Source organism: Rhopilema esculentum, chromosome 7 (genome assembly GCF_057945365.1).
Source record: "Rhopilema esculentum isolate cy_ngs chromosome 7, ASM5794536v1, whole genome shotgun sequence".
In the NCBI taxonomy this organism is placed as follows: domain Eukaryota; kingdom Metazoa; phylum Cnidaria; class Scyphozoa; order Rhizostomeae; family Rhizostomatidae; genus Rhopilema; species Rhopilema esculentum.
The window spans coordinates 306,900-321,779 of record NC_142821.1 but is presented as its reverse complement, the minus strand read 5'-3'; the positions used below and the strand labels follow the sequence as shown (position 1 = coordinate 321,779).

At 38.3% G+C, this 14,880-nt stretch overlaps 1 protein-coding gene across 2 annotated transcripts; it reads right to left on the bottom strand.

Annotated features, from left to right (window-relative positions):
* Positions 1 to 5,454: 5,454 nt before the first annotated feature.
* LOC135691349 (uncharacterized) lies at positions 5,455 to 14,425 on the bottom strand. 2 transcript variants are annotated; one of them, XM_065209190.2, is made up of 2 exons: positions 8,860 to 14,425; positions 5,455 to 7,062 (listed from the first exon to the last, which is right to left on the bottom strand). In XM_065209190.2, exons 1-2 carry the CDS (start codon positions 11,376 to 11,378, stop codon positions 6,246 to 6,248), a joined length of 3,336 nt encoding a protein of 1,111 aa, XP_065065262.2. In that variant the 5' UTR covers positions 11,379 to 14,425; the 3' UTR covers positions 5,455 to 6,245. The 2 variants fall into 2 exon arrangements, with proteins under 2 accessions (XP_065065262.2, XP_088965379.1); XM_089109253.1 differs by having other exon boundaries at positions 5,455 to 6,336; positions 6,918 to 14,421.
* Positions 14,426 to 14,880: the final 455 nt, after the last annotated feature.

Here is a 14,880-nt window from a genome sequence, read left to right as displayed (position 1 = left end):
CTTTTCAACACACCCCTCATGCCCCCTTTCATGCCGGCCCTGCTGGCCCCACTCCAAACAAAAAGTTGTATCTCGGTCCTTGATAGGCCTTGCGCGGTGGCGAAGCCAGCACTGGAGAGTTGGTCATGCACTTGGGCAAAAAAATAAACAGGGTTTTCGGCACCGAGGGGCAAATCACTCTTGAAAATGGCGTACGACATTATTGATCACTAGTGATTAATTTGTGCTTAAATCAATTTTGTGTGTGATTAATTTGATTTTTATTGATTAAAGTGAATAATTTTTGATCAATTTGTGATTTATTTGTGATAATTTAGAAATTAAATCATAGATTCAAAAGTGCTCTCAAATAAATTCATGTGCAATGAACGTCGTTTGAGCGCATGATGATAAACTAATTCATAAGCTAAATTAAACAACAATATTTTATAAATTCAATGCCAACCTATCATGCCAGTTTAGCAACGAGTTCAAAACATACTTTATGAAATTGAAAAGTAAAAATTAGAAGTTCAGCACAGGGATGAATCCAGAAAAGATTTGCAGTTATCTTTTCTGAACAGCAGCATAAGCAAAGTATTAAATCAATGTGATAGGTTTTCTTGTGATAGGTTGCAAATAATATCGCTATTGGAAAATAAAACTGTCATTCCTGAAATTTTAACCGATAGAAAAATGGAACAACACAAGTTCCGGAATTATGGAACCTGATTATCAGTGGCGGTCTGACTACCCTTTGACCCACCGGGGAAAGCAAGCAAAAGGGCGCTTATTTTTGGGGCTTGTAAAACGGGTCGGAAAAATTTTGCCATCTTTCATCCTTAAAATCCATTGCAGTTGAAAACACCCTATTTAGAATGTCGGAACAATTGGCATTGGTATGAAGAAGACTCTCTGTCAAATTGACTGTATTTGAAACGTCTACACGGCTGGTCAAATTTGTAGGTATCAAGTGACGTATTGTCCTCAATTTTATGTTTCAAATGATGTTATCAAATGATAGATTTTGAAAGTTGGACCAAAACTCAAATCCCGTTTTCAGTTAGCGAGACACTCTCTTTCAAGACTTTATAAAGAAAACAGCTTCTCTGGCCTAGGAGACGAGATTATTTTCGATTTAACTCGATCTCAAAATCTTTAAAAATTTGACGAAATATATGACTTTGTTCTCATCAAACGGCAACATAAAAATTTTTATCATTGAGAAATGTAAAGGGGTGCCTCAGCACCTGCTAGCCTAATGACTATGTTGCTCCTGCCTCCACGCTACAGTTACATATCATTTACAAAAGATATGATTCCAGTTCATCAGCGTGTGGAATTATGATAAAATTTTTTGAAAGTTTTGCAGCATATCATTGAGAAATGTAAAGGGGTGCCTCAGCACCTGCTAGCCTAATGACTATGTTGCTCCTGTCTCCACGGTACAGTTATATATCATTTACAAAAGATATGATTCCAGCTCATCAGCGTGCAGAATTATGATCAGGTACTGAACATGTGCTCAAACTGGAGACTTGTCTGAAAGATATCTGATAACATATCTTGGACAAATGTATTTTAAGAGATCTTGCTGTCATCCTTTTTGCGCAAATTGATGATTTTGCAGATTGGTAGGCTCCCTCTCTATGAGAAACTGTGCGTAGAAATGGTAAAAGGATAAATAATTTCTTAAGAAAATGCACAGTTCCTTCCTGGGACAAACATTTGAAGAAAGATTGGAAAACTTTAATAGCTAGTTGTGAATTTGAAACCAGGTTTTTTTCAAAACAGCAGGTTTAACTTTCCATTAAGTTTTCTAGAAGGTTCTTACATGAGGGTATCAATCCTCAGCAAATTCTGTATAAATTTTTTTAATAAATGGTCAAGATTTTTTGACTTCAGTTAGTGATAATTTCCTGTGGTACAAAACTCCTCGTTTTAGCGTACAAAAAGCAGGATGCCTATGAGCTGTTAGTTGAGTTGCAAAACATAATAGCTTGCCACTTTACAATTTGTGACAAGTTTTTTGATTGAATTTTGCTGCAACATATCACGAAGCGGCCGCTACGGTTAGGCCCAATGCAGCTCATATTCTTTACATCTCGGAGACTGAAATGTCCAGAAGACATTCATTTTGTGGGGGGAGAGTGTGAGGACCTCTCCGAAGACCCCCCTTTTAACCATTATTACAAGAACTGACTTACCCCCGGGAAGATGACTTTTTAGTTAGTTAGAGAGAGGGACTGTTCGAATCAAGTTAAGGAGTTGTAAAGAGTATTTGGTTTTTTTATAAAGGTTTGCGTTGGAAAACTATGTCGTGTTTTGTGTGTTTATTGCTTGAAGCTAATTGATTTGCACTCGAACCGGGCCACACTCAGCTAATTTTTTTTTCAAAGTGCGAGCCCTCAGTTATTGGATAACAGGCACTAGGATTAATTTGCATCAGCCATAAGTCAAAAAAACTTATATGGTTAGTCAGAAGTCATTGGTTTCATAAAATTATTAGTCATCAGTCAATTGGCAAACAGTCACAAACTAGTTAGCTAGTGAAAATCCCTACTACCCCCTCAACCGAAATCGAATTAATTCAAGTATTGTGCACTTGCTTGAACAAATGACAAGTTAACCAAAATTACAAGACGTTTAATACTCTGAGGAGTTTCAGACAAAAAAGCTTCTAGTATGTTTAAGAAATTTTCTTTCATCAAAGTCATTCTCAAAGCAAAATATGTTCTTTACCAGGTTTTCAGAAAATCTTGCAGAATTTGCAGATTGAGAAACTTTGCAATCAATCATTGAGAAACATATTAAGATATTGCTCAAATTAAAGGTGAAGCTAAACTTTTTATGCAAACGTACTTTGGACAATTGATGATTGTAATCAATTTTAGTTCTCTGCGAAGATTAGTTGCCCTTTGAAAGTTTTCATGTTTTTGAAAAAAATTACTTGGGTCAGAGGGCACACCGGGAAATTTCCCAGTGTCCCGGTGGGCCAGTCCGCTTCTGACTGATTATCAAACCTTATTTAGGGGTACAAGAATTTGACATAAATCATTTCCCATAATTGTAACAGTTGCAACTGCAACAGCCGAAACTGTCTGGATCCGCCCCTGTAGCAATGGGTGAAAAATGACTGCTATCAGGCGTGGTTTTCGGTCAGATCAATTTCAGTGGCATTTTGGCAACAAAAACAGCAATGGTTGTTTTAATGACCCCGGCATCATAACGAGGCCTTAATTACTACATGGCAGGGTAATTAGAAAAACTTGTTGTTGAAATAATGTCCTGAAAAGATGGTAAAAAAAGTGTCTATAAAATACGTTTAAATAAAGGGGAAAACAATTTCTTAAACTTATTGCATTGTACAATTAAAAAGAACGGTTTATTTAATTTATTAAAAACGTTGCGATTTTATTCTTTAAAAAGTCTTTCGACGACGATACAAATTTGCTATATACACTACAGTTCCTTATGTTTTCTGGCAAAGAATTGAAGAGTCTTGCTGCATTATCCTGGAAGGTTCCGGTTTCCTTTGGTATAATGAGTGTTTTGGCTCTGCTTGATCGAAGCTCTTTGGTAAATTTTTTCTCGTCTAGAGGCAAGTATGTTGGGCAGGACTTATCATTAATCGCTTTAAATGCAGATTTTAGGAGGTTTAGCTCCCTTCGTTCTTTTATTGGCAACCATCCCAATTTTAAAATCATTACAGGATCCCTTACAAAGATGCAGCAGCGAATTACACTGTCTTTGCGCTGTTCAATGCAAGGTGGTTTTTCTCTGACCAATCGCTCAATTGTGATAGCGCGTCGCTTATTGTTTTTCGTAGAAGGTCAAGGTTTTTAGGCTTGGCAGGAGTGTACAAAATTGTGTCATCTGCATATTGATAACCCTTTGTTGTCTGGTCAGATTGGAGGTCTGCTACGTAAATATTGAAAAGTACCGGGACAAGAATGGATCCCTGGGGAACACCAAAATTTACAGCAGACATATTTGATATTTTGTCATCATTTTGGACAAATTGCCACCTCTCCGTGACGTAGCTTAAAGTCCACAATAGAAATTTCTTGGAGAATCCCAATTTGCTCATCTTCATAATCAACTTTGAAAATTGTATGGTGTCAAAGGCCTTTGAGAAGTCCGCTAAGACCATCAATGTGACCTCATCGCGCCCAATAGCTTTGATAACATCATCTCAAATGGCTTGCAGTACAGTAATTGTAGACTGGCCTTTTCTATAAGCTGATATGCTGCTATTTATTATGAGATTTTCCCCTATGTAGGTATTCATTTGCCGAAAAACCAATCTCTCATACACTTTCGACATAACCGATACGATAGATATTGGTCTCAAATCTTGCTCTGAGCATACTTCGTTACCCTTTGGAATTGCACAGATGCGAGCGATTTTGCAAGCTGAAGGAAAGTGTCATTTCACTATTGAAGAGTTTATGAAGTCGGTTAAGGGTGATGCTAAGTACTCGGCCACAAGTTTTAATAGTTTTGCTGGTATGAGATCTGGACCAGTGGAGCAATCGCTGCGTAGGCTATGCAACTCAATTAGAACCTCTAGATAAAAAACTGGTCTGATTTCGAAGGTTGTGTCATTGTCTACTGGAAGGCTGGCTATGGTCTCTTCGATCTCACTGTATTGTTCCTATGGTCTCTTCGACTTCACTGTATTGTTCCTATGGTCTCTTCGATCTCAGTGTATTGTTCCTATGGTCTCTTCGATCTCGCTGTATTGTTCCTATGGTCTCTTCGACTTCACTGTATTGTTCCTATGGTCTCTTCGACTTCACTGTATTGTTCCTATGGTCTCTTCGATCTCACTGTATTGTTCCTATGGTCTCTTCGATCTCACTGTATTGTTCCTATGGTCTCTTTGACTTCACTGTATTGTTCCTATGGTCTCTTCGATCTCAGTGTATTGTTCCTATGGTCTCTTCGATCTCGCTGTATTGTTCCTATGGTCTCTTCGACTTCACTGTATTGTTCCTATGGTCTCTTCGACTTCACTGTATTGTTCCTATGGTCTCTTCGATCTCACTGTATTGTTCCTATGGTCTCTTCGATCTCACTGTATTGTTCCTATGGTCTCTTTGACTTCACTGTATTGTTCCTATGGTCTCTTCGATCTCAGTGTATTGTTCCTATGGTCTCTTCGATCTCAGTGTATTGTTCCTATGGTCTCTTCGATCTCACTGTATTGTTCCTATGGTCTCTTCGACTTCACTGTATTGTTCCTATGGTCTCTTCGATCTCACTGTATTGTTCCTATGGTCTCTTTGACTTCACTGTATTGTTCCTATGGTCTCTTCGATCTTACTGTATTGTTCCTATGGTCTCTTCGCTCTCACTGTATTGTTCCTATGATCTCTTCGATCTCACTGTATTTGTTGCATTAATTGCTTCACTCTACTGATTCGAAAGAGGTTTCAGAAGTGAACCGAATTTCTCAAGAAAAAGACCATATCGTTTTCGTACATCTTTAATTTTCTGTTTTATTCCACATACAATTATTAGGCGACTCTACGTTGCTCGTCTCTTACCTACATTTCGAGCGACTCTACTCTAACTCTACTTTAGTGTTTCTATTTAAATCTTTTATACGAAATTGCTCCATTTATCTAATAATACTGATTAATCTGCTTTACTTACGGTTTTTACTACGATTTAACCATGTGCCTGTGCATCATGCAGGATGTTGTGTGCATTTATGGTTCCTTAATTTCTGTTTCCACGAGTCTATTAATTTTACTGTATCTGTAAGTATCTAATTTGGTTTCTTAAACATGCGGATAACTAAATCTATACGTACTGATAAGTTACTAACTTCCCACAACACATGTGTGAGCACGTTTCCAGCACACACCCCCCTCCTTGACTAGTTCCTACGAGTCAAGCAATAACTTAGTTTTGAGACGTGCGTCCCTAGCGGCTGCCCTAGTAGCTCGGGTCCCTGTGGCTTGGTGTGCCTGGGATTGGTCCTGTTGCTCATTCTCACTTCTCCCCTCAACTGCGTTCCCTTTCTCTTGCTTCTTTCCTCCCTGATGCATTACGTTCCCTTCTTTTTTCGATTCTTTAACTTCCTCACCCGCGTCTACAAATGGGTACAGTTTTTGAATAGGTCTATTTAATATTTCATACTTACCCTTTCCGACTCTGCGTACCTTTGCTCCGCGAACATGTCCATCTTTCCCTGCAATTAGCTCTTCCACCTTGGCTACCTTCCATTCTCCTCTTTTCAAGTTGTCATCTTGCACCTATACTATGTCTCCAGTTCTGATCTCTTGCTGTTTATTACTCACCATTTTGTGTGACTCCCGAAGGTTTACAAGGTACTCTTTTTTCCATCTATTCCAAAAATGATTCAATAATCGGGTTAAATGCAAGAAACGTTTAGTTAAAGATGACTGATTTTCCTTGCACTTATTCCTATATTCTATGCCTGACGACAACAAGTTCAACCTCCTCCCCATGACTAAATGAGATGGGGTAAGGACTTCTCCACCAAGCTCATCATACAAGTAGGTCAGGGGTCTATTATTGAGCACACATTCTACTTCTGCCAGTAAAGTACATAGTTCATCATGGGATACCTTGGCATTTCCAAGTACCTTTCTTAAGCATCTCTTTACACTACGTACCATCCTTTCAAAGTGCCCTCCTTGCCATGGGCTAACTTCTAAATTAAATTTCCACTTAATTCTTTTAATCTCCAAGAATGTTTTTATCTCTTGATTATTACTCAATTTCTTCAAAAACTTTGCAGTTGCTTTGAATGTTTTGGCATTATCTGAATTAATGACTTCTGGCGTACCTCTCTTAGCACAAAATCGTCTCAAACAATTTAGAAAAACTGAGGCTGATAAGTCCTGCACCAACTCTAAATGTAAGGCCCTAGTTACACAACAAGAAAATAAGCAAATGTAAACCTTTGTCATTTCACTATTGCTTGCCTTTATGTAGAGCGGTCCAGCAAAGTCAATGCCAACATTTGCAAATGGTTTAGCCATGGTCACTCGGAAATCTGGCAGCTGAGCTGTTGGTGGTGCTCCATAAGCTTTACCCTCCAGTTTTCTACAAATAGAACAAGATTTTAAGATCTTTTTTACAAATTGCCTACCCTTTGAAATCCAAAATCGTGTTCTTACCTCAGCTAATGTTGCTCTTACTAACCCATGAAAAACTGCCTTGTGGCAATCCCTCACTACCAATTCTGTTAAGTGGTGTTCTTTGGGCAAAATTATTGGATGTTTAGACTCTAGTTTCAATTCAGAGTTGTCTAATCGGCCTTTACAAACTAATAATTCATCAACTTCTTGTACACCAAGTTGAAGTTTTATTCTGTCATACGACTTCTCTTCCTTTATTAGCAATTGTGCATCCTTTATCCATTTCTTTTCTGCCTGCACTATCTCTTCAGGGTCCAGCGGTGATTGATTTACAGGCTGCTTATTCAATTTAGCTTTCAAATTTGATATAAACCTGTAAATAAAGGCTGTTACTCTAAGCAATTTACGAAGGCTGCTATACCTGTTTATATCAACTACCTTGCCTATACCCTTTGGTTGTTCTGCAACTGTTATCAAAACACTGGTTTTCTTTTTCTCCTTATTTACTTCTTCTGTATCTTCTAGTTCTATACCCCCTGGCCATTCTGTTCTACCCTTTCGTAACCAGGTTGGACCTTCCCACCACAATTTGTTTTCTTTGAGCTGGCTAGCAGAGGTGCCCCTTGAACCTATGTCTGCAGGGTTCTCAGTACCTCTAACATACCCCCAGTCCTCAATTTGCGTAACCTTCAAAATTTCTGATACTCTAAATTGAACCCATTGTTTCCATTCACCCTTATGATGAATCCAACTTAATGCTGTCTTACTATCCAGCCACAGTTTTACTGTATCAATTTTTACTTGTGAAGCAAGTGCCTTTCTAACAGAATCTACCAATGTGGCTAAAATTCTGGCAGACAAAAGTTCTAAACGTGGTATTGATAATTCCTTTAATGGTGCAACCCTACTTTTAGAGCAAAGTAATATAGTATTTATCCCTGCATCCGTTTCATAAGTAAGATATACAACAGCACAATACCCTTTACAGCTAGCATCTCCAAAACCGTGGAGCTCTACATTTCTTATTTCCCCCTCACTCTTATCATAAAGACATCTTGGTAGGGTAATGTTGCCAACGGCGTTGAGGTCTTTCACCCAGCTTGTCCATTTACCAACTAAGGATTCTGGTAGGGGGTCGTCCCATCCTAATTTTAACATGCATGCTTCCTGAAAAAGGATCTTGGCAGTTACCACTATGGGACTGACTATTCCATGGGGATCAAAAATAGCTGCAAGTGTACTCAGCATACTACGCTTAGTGAGTGGAATAGCCTTTTTATCTATCCTACTAAAATTTAACTCTAACTTATCATTCTTATTGTCCCAAATAACTCCTAAAACCTTAGTCTTCTTAACATCAGTGCTTACTCCTCCTAAAGTTTCCTTAGCATAAGTGATGTCATCTGTTGCACTTCTTACAACTACTGCACCTTCGTCCTTCAAAATCTCCTGTGCTAAATCGTCATCATTTGTTTTCCATTTCCTTAACCTAAAGCCTCCCTCTAACATTCTTTCTTTTGCCTTATTAAATAGGGATTTAGCGTCTTCCTTACTATTCCCTCCGGTAACTAGATCATCCACAAAGAATCCTTCTATTAACTTAACAACAAATTGAGGGTCAATCTCCTTATACTGATTAATATGATGACGCAAGACTGCGTTTAACAGAAATGGAGAAGAATTGGCACCAAAAATTACCCTTTTAAATCGAAAAACGCAAACTTTAGGATTTTCACTTTCAATATCATTTAACCATAAAAACCTCAAGAAGTCTCTGTCTGCTGCATCTACTTCTATGCTTAAGAAGGCTTTTTCTATGTCTCCGACCAATGCTACTTTGTTTTCTCTAAACCGGAGTAAAATGTCAAAAATTAGGGGTGTCAAGGATGGTCCTACATGCAAACAATCATTCAATGATGTACCCTGTTTCTTATCTTTACTAGATGCATCAAAAACAATCCTCACCTTAGTAGTTTCTGCCTCCTCTCTGATGACTGCCATGTGAGGTAAATAATGCGTTTCTGCTGCAAGCTCCAAATCTGTCACTTGCTCTACTATGCCTTGTTCAACTTGTTCCCTTATTATATCATCATATTTCTTAAAATGTGATGGATTTTTCTTAAGCTTATTAACAAGACTGTTTAATCTGCCATATGCATTGTCAAAATTAGTTGGCAAGGTTTTGTGGCCAGTTTTCCACGGTAAACCAACAGAATATCTTTTGCCATCAAAAGTTAGGTTATCCAAGACCATTTCATATACATTATTTTCCTCTTTAATTCCAATAGAGTCTAGGTTCCATAACTTATCAATTTTATTATGCAAATCAAGATCCTGTCTAACAAATAATGTAGATGTTTCTTCTGGCACAAAATTTACATTGAATTCATAAGAAATCAACTTGTTACCTTCCAATGGACCTGAAAGTACCCAGCCCAGTGCTGTTTTGACACCAACCGGTTCTCCAGGCCCCCCTCGTTTGATTTCACCTTCCATGAAGCTCCACATGAAGTCTGACCCAACCAGAATTTCTACAGTTAATGTTTCCAGCCTACAAACATCTGAGAACCAGATTTCATGCAAGTGAGGATAAGATTTTCTAACAACTTCAGGGTGTACATTGCTAATGTTAGATATGTTATCAACAACAAAGCATTCAATAACAATTTTCCTCATTCCGTCCTGTGAAGACAATGGCACTCGAACAACTTCTCTCACTTTGTACTCTGCACTTTCACTCCCAAAGGGCTTTATTCCTAAGGTTTCCTCCCTAACGATTTCTAGTCCTAGCTTGCTGACAGTTTGCGAAGTTATAAACGATCTGTGGCTTCCTGAGTCAAAAAGAACACGTAATCTATGCCCGTTAACCTTCGCTGCAGCAGTCTGGAGTGCTACGTTCCCCCCTGAGCCGGTACTTCCTATCCATGACGGTGCATTTGGGCTTAACTGGGCAGCAGATGATCTATTCCCTTCGGTTTCCTTATCACTACGATTAAGCTTATCAAATTGCACCTTCTCTGCTTTAGAACAAATTGCAACATTATGCCTTCCCTTACACGTGCTACAGTTAAGATTACTCCTACAATTATAAGCACGGTGCCCTGATCTTAAACACAAAAAACACTTGGCATATCTCATAAGCATATTTCTACGCCTTTCTGCTCCTTTGACATTGTTACATGCCTCAGGGGCGTGTCCTTTTCTGCAAAAAACACAGCTACCTTCTTCAGTTTTGCTGCCAACGTGCAATGATGATGCGGTGCCGCCATGTCCCCTGTCAAGTCTAGGCCTTGCTCCAAACTCAGCGTTCTCCTTCTTGGCAAATGGCACTTGGCATTCCTTTATGTGCAGTTCTTGTTCCATATAAGCCAGTAAGTCGTCAACTGCCCAACTTAGATAGTTTTCCCTTGAATTCCTGATCATTTGGCTCCTCATATTCTCCGGAATTTTCTCCATCAGGCATGGCACGACGATCGAAGAATACGAATATTTGTTTACCCCCATGGCCTCGAGTCCACGGAAATGCGTCTCGATTTCATCATGCAGATTCCGCAACCGTGTGGTGGATTTTTCGTTGAATACCGGCTGAAGCCCCATAAGATGTCCGATGTGCGCTTGCTGTATAACTTCCTTTCTCCCGAATCGCTTCTGCAGCAAATCCACGGCAATCTTGTAATTTTCCTCCGTCATCGGCATTCCAGCTACAACCCGTCTGGCTGGTTCCTCTAAAAAACTCTTCAGGTATTTAAACTTGTCGCAGTCCGCGAGATCGGGGTTTCCATGCACGCTTTGAAATCCATCCCAAAATTCCGGCCATTCGTGAATTTTTCCTCCGAATTTTTTCAGCTCCAATTTCGGCAATTTGATGTTCACTTTTTTGACCAACTTGGTTTCGCTCGACGAATTGGAATTTAAGCTGTCCTGTGACAAACTTCTCATGTTGTGCGAATTTCGTTCTGGCGGTTTTAGAAATCGATCGATCCTGCTGATGGCAAATGAAATTTTTTCCTTATAGCTACTCGCCTCTTCACTTTCTCTATCCAATTCTTGCTCATCTGTTTCTTCGATTTCCAGCAGTGAATCCAAAATTTTATCGTCAACTTCCTTCAGCTCTATTTGTCGTTCCAGCAGCTCCTTACGCAGATGCTCGACCAATCCATCTTCCACATCTGGAGAATCCAATATATCTTTCACTTTGTTCACCAACTTCGTAACATTTCTTCTGAATAGACTTCTCTTCTTCTTGTCCTTTTCTAAATTCTCCATATTCACTGTAAACATCCGGCTCGGTGGACCACTTGTTGCATTAATTGCTTCACTCTACTGATTCGAAAGAGGTTTCAGAAGTGAACCGAATTTCTCAAGAAAAAGACCATATCGTTTTCGTACATCTTTAATTTTCTGTTTTATTCCACATACAATTATTAGGCGACTCTACGTTGCTCGTCTCTTACCTACATTTCGAGCGACTCTACTCTAACTCTACTTTAGTGTTTCTATTTAAATCTTTTATACGAAATTGCTCCATTTATCTAATAATACTGATTAATCTGCTTTACTTACGGTTTTTACTACGATTTAACCATGTGCCTGTGCATCATGCAGGATGTTGTGTGCATTTATGGTTCCTTAATTTCTGTTTCCACGAGTCTATTAATTTTACTGTATCTGTAAGTATCTAATTTGGTTTCTTAAACATGCGGATAACTAAATCTATACGTACTGATAAGTTACTAACTTCCCACAACACATGTGTGAGCACGTTTCCAGCACAGTATTGTTACTATGGTCTCTTCGACTTCACTATATTGCTCCTATGGTTTCTTCGACTTCACTGTATTGTTCCTATGGTCTCTTCGATTTCACTGTTTTGTTACTATGGTCTCTTCGACTTCACTGTATTGTTCCTTATTCGTTGGCTCTGAACGCACCGTGCGCTTGGCACTTGATGAAAAATATTCGTTCAGTTTATTTGGATTGATTGTTAGCCTAAAAACCTTGACCTTCTACGAAAAACAATAAGCGACGCGCTATCACAAGTGATTGTTTTGGGTTTGGATGGAGGATACAATGGATCACCTTCCAAACACCTTTGGATTTCTTTGATGATAAGAGTTTTTGGTGAATTCTCTTTTAGCCTTTTTAATTGATGATTTGAGTCGATTCCTAGTATCACGAAACTTTTGGCATTCATCATGATTTTTACTTTTTCGAGCAGTTTTCTGTAGAAGGTCACGTTCGGCTTTAACCTTCACTATATCAGGATCTTTTAGCCACGGAGGTGTGATTTTGGTTCGTTTCAGTGGAGCATGTCTGTCAATATATTCTTCAATAAGGTTGTTAAGGATGTGTAGCTTATCTTCTGGGTCAGAGATTCCATACACAGTGCTAAAGGGTAATCTCTTAAATTCTGCTAGGAAATCTGCCTCCTTGAAGTTTTTCTCATGTCTGATGAATTTATACCTTTTTTCGAATCTTGGTACTTGGATATTAATACAAGCGTAAACAGCGTGATGGTCACTGACCAAAGGACACGGCAACACGTCGGTATGAGAAATACGAAATAATAAATGCATTTGAAATAATATGGTCAATCAGAGTTGATGTCTTGTTAGTTATTCTAGTTGACTTGTTAACATGCTGGCTAAGATTCAAAGCAGACAGCATCTCCATATAATACTTTTTTTGTGGAACTCTTATTGTCGTTCAGATCGATGATCGATGTTCATGTCACCAGCTACTACAATAAGACCATCCCAAGTGGTAGTTAGTTGACTCAGTACTGTTTCAAACTTTTCAAGCCAGTCTTTGAGAGGTAAAATTTTCTCAGATCGATACATGGTACCGAGAAGAAGCTTACTGATTTCTTCCTGGTATTTCAAGCCATAAGTGCTCAAGGTCAGGTTCCAGGTTTTCTATGTCCCTTTTTCGCTTGTATTTCAATGACTTTCTGATGTAAGCCCCAACACCACCGCCTCGGAAGTTGTTACGATTCCTGAACTCCTGAGAATAACCTGGAATCTTCACATAATTGAGAAGCTGTGGGTTGTCTTTCAGCCATGTTTCTGACATCGTTATTATGTCAAAAGGATATTTCTCCACTGTTAATATTAGTTCATTTAACGACGATAACATACTTTGAGTATTTAAATGCATAAACCTTGTGTGTTTTGGTCGTGATGTTAATGCAACCAGATGACTATCAACTTCATCCTGAACATTAGAATCAAGCTCGGGTTGACATGATATGTCAGTAAAATCAGATTTCATGAAGAGTAAAACATTCAACAAACATCGTTGACATGTGAAGTCCCCTAGATTTGTGTTCAGCCTTTTATTCTTATTTTCGTTCCGTATACATTTGAGATGGGAATCGTCAAAGCAAGCTTTGCATGTGACATCTTGTTGATTTTTTTTATTGTCTTCTCACAAATGTGGCATTTTCGAGAAATTATTTTAGGGCCAGGATTCAGCACAATATCGCCGCTGCGAAGTAACTCGAATCAAGCCAAAAGCAAGCAGCAAACAGGTTCTGGTTCTCGTAATCATGACTTCTGGATGATGTTTCAGCAGATGATCAGTAAATATTAATACTAAGCTGGCAATTTTCTGATAAATAATTATTTCCTCCCAGCTTAGGCCTTCCACGCCTGTGAAACCAGTTGTGATGCTAAATTTGAATCCACTTGCATCGGCGTGAAGCTCGAGTATTGCTATCTCAAACAGTTCTTTTTGCTGCAGGAATAACTGAACTGTCATCCTAAAGGCAAAATTCTTTCCTGAATTAAGTTTTATGTAAAATAAAACCAAGAAAAACATTGGTTTATAAATACGTATGTTTGATTTAAGCGGTCCTTTAAGCGAATCGATCAATGTTTTTAAATTCTAAAACTAAAATTTCAACTTGTTTTTAATGTTAACTTGCTTTTAAACTCTGACATCCAATTTATTCATATTTACTATTTCAAGAGCAGTTTGATTCACCTGATTAAACTGTCAGATACTGAAGGAAGGATTTTTTAGATAACATAACACAGTTAGATTTGATTCTCACAACATTATATAAAATGTCTAAATTGTTTTGCTCTGATACATGACAAGATAAATACACTTTCGATGACTCTTCCCTAGCCCCTTACTTAGAACTATTGTACTTACAAGTACAAATAGTGCTATTTTTGCAAATAAAAAAATTAATGCCCCCTAGTCAATGTTCACGCTACACCTTATTTTTTTTAAATTCATTATTCTTAATTTGGCAAAACAGATAATAATCAGAAAAAAGAGTTCTTCTCTGAAACAATCTCAACACTCTCATCTCACACAACATCAACACTAATTCCATGCCTCACTGTAACTCAAACTTGCATTGCATGTCTCTAACGAGCAACAGCAATGAAGCATTTGCGATTCTTCTACTAACAACAAGTTCTAGAGACATTCATTCTGAATATTTCGAGCTACATATTATGGAAATTTAGCATGTAAGTCTACTAGCCATTATCAAAGCATGGAATACTTTGAGCTTGTCAAATATCAGCACAATAACAAAATGATATTAGAACCAGGCAGTTTGTTTCATTGTTTGTCTTGCAATATGAGCGTTGCCTGCCTTATCATCAGGCGCCATAGGCCTAGTTCGTGCATGTCAAATTCTCGTTGACACAGGCCTAAATATATGTGTTAGCAAACATAGTCCACAACAGGAAGAATCTGTTCCACTACCAACTTTTATTTTGCTGCATCAGTTCTTTAAAGCCTCGAAACTGTTACTTTTTCTCAT

Coding starts and splice junctions, on each gene's coding strand:
- LOC135691349 (XM_089109253.1), bottom strand. CDS start 11,378: ATGTTTACAGTGAATATGGAGAATTTAGAAAAGGACAAGAAGAAGAGA. Junction 6,337..6,917: donor GCAATAGTGAAATGACAAAG/GTTTACATTTGC, acceptor TTTTTGGAATAG/ATGGAAAAAAGAGTACCTTG.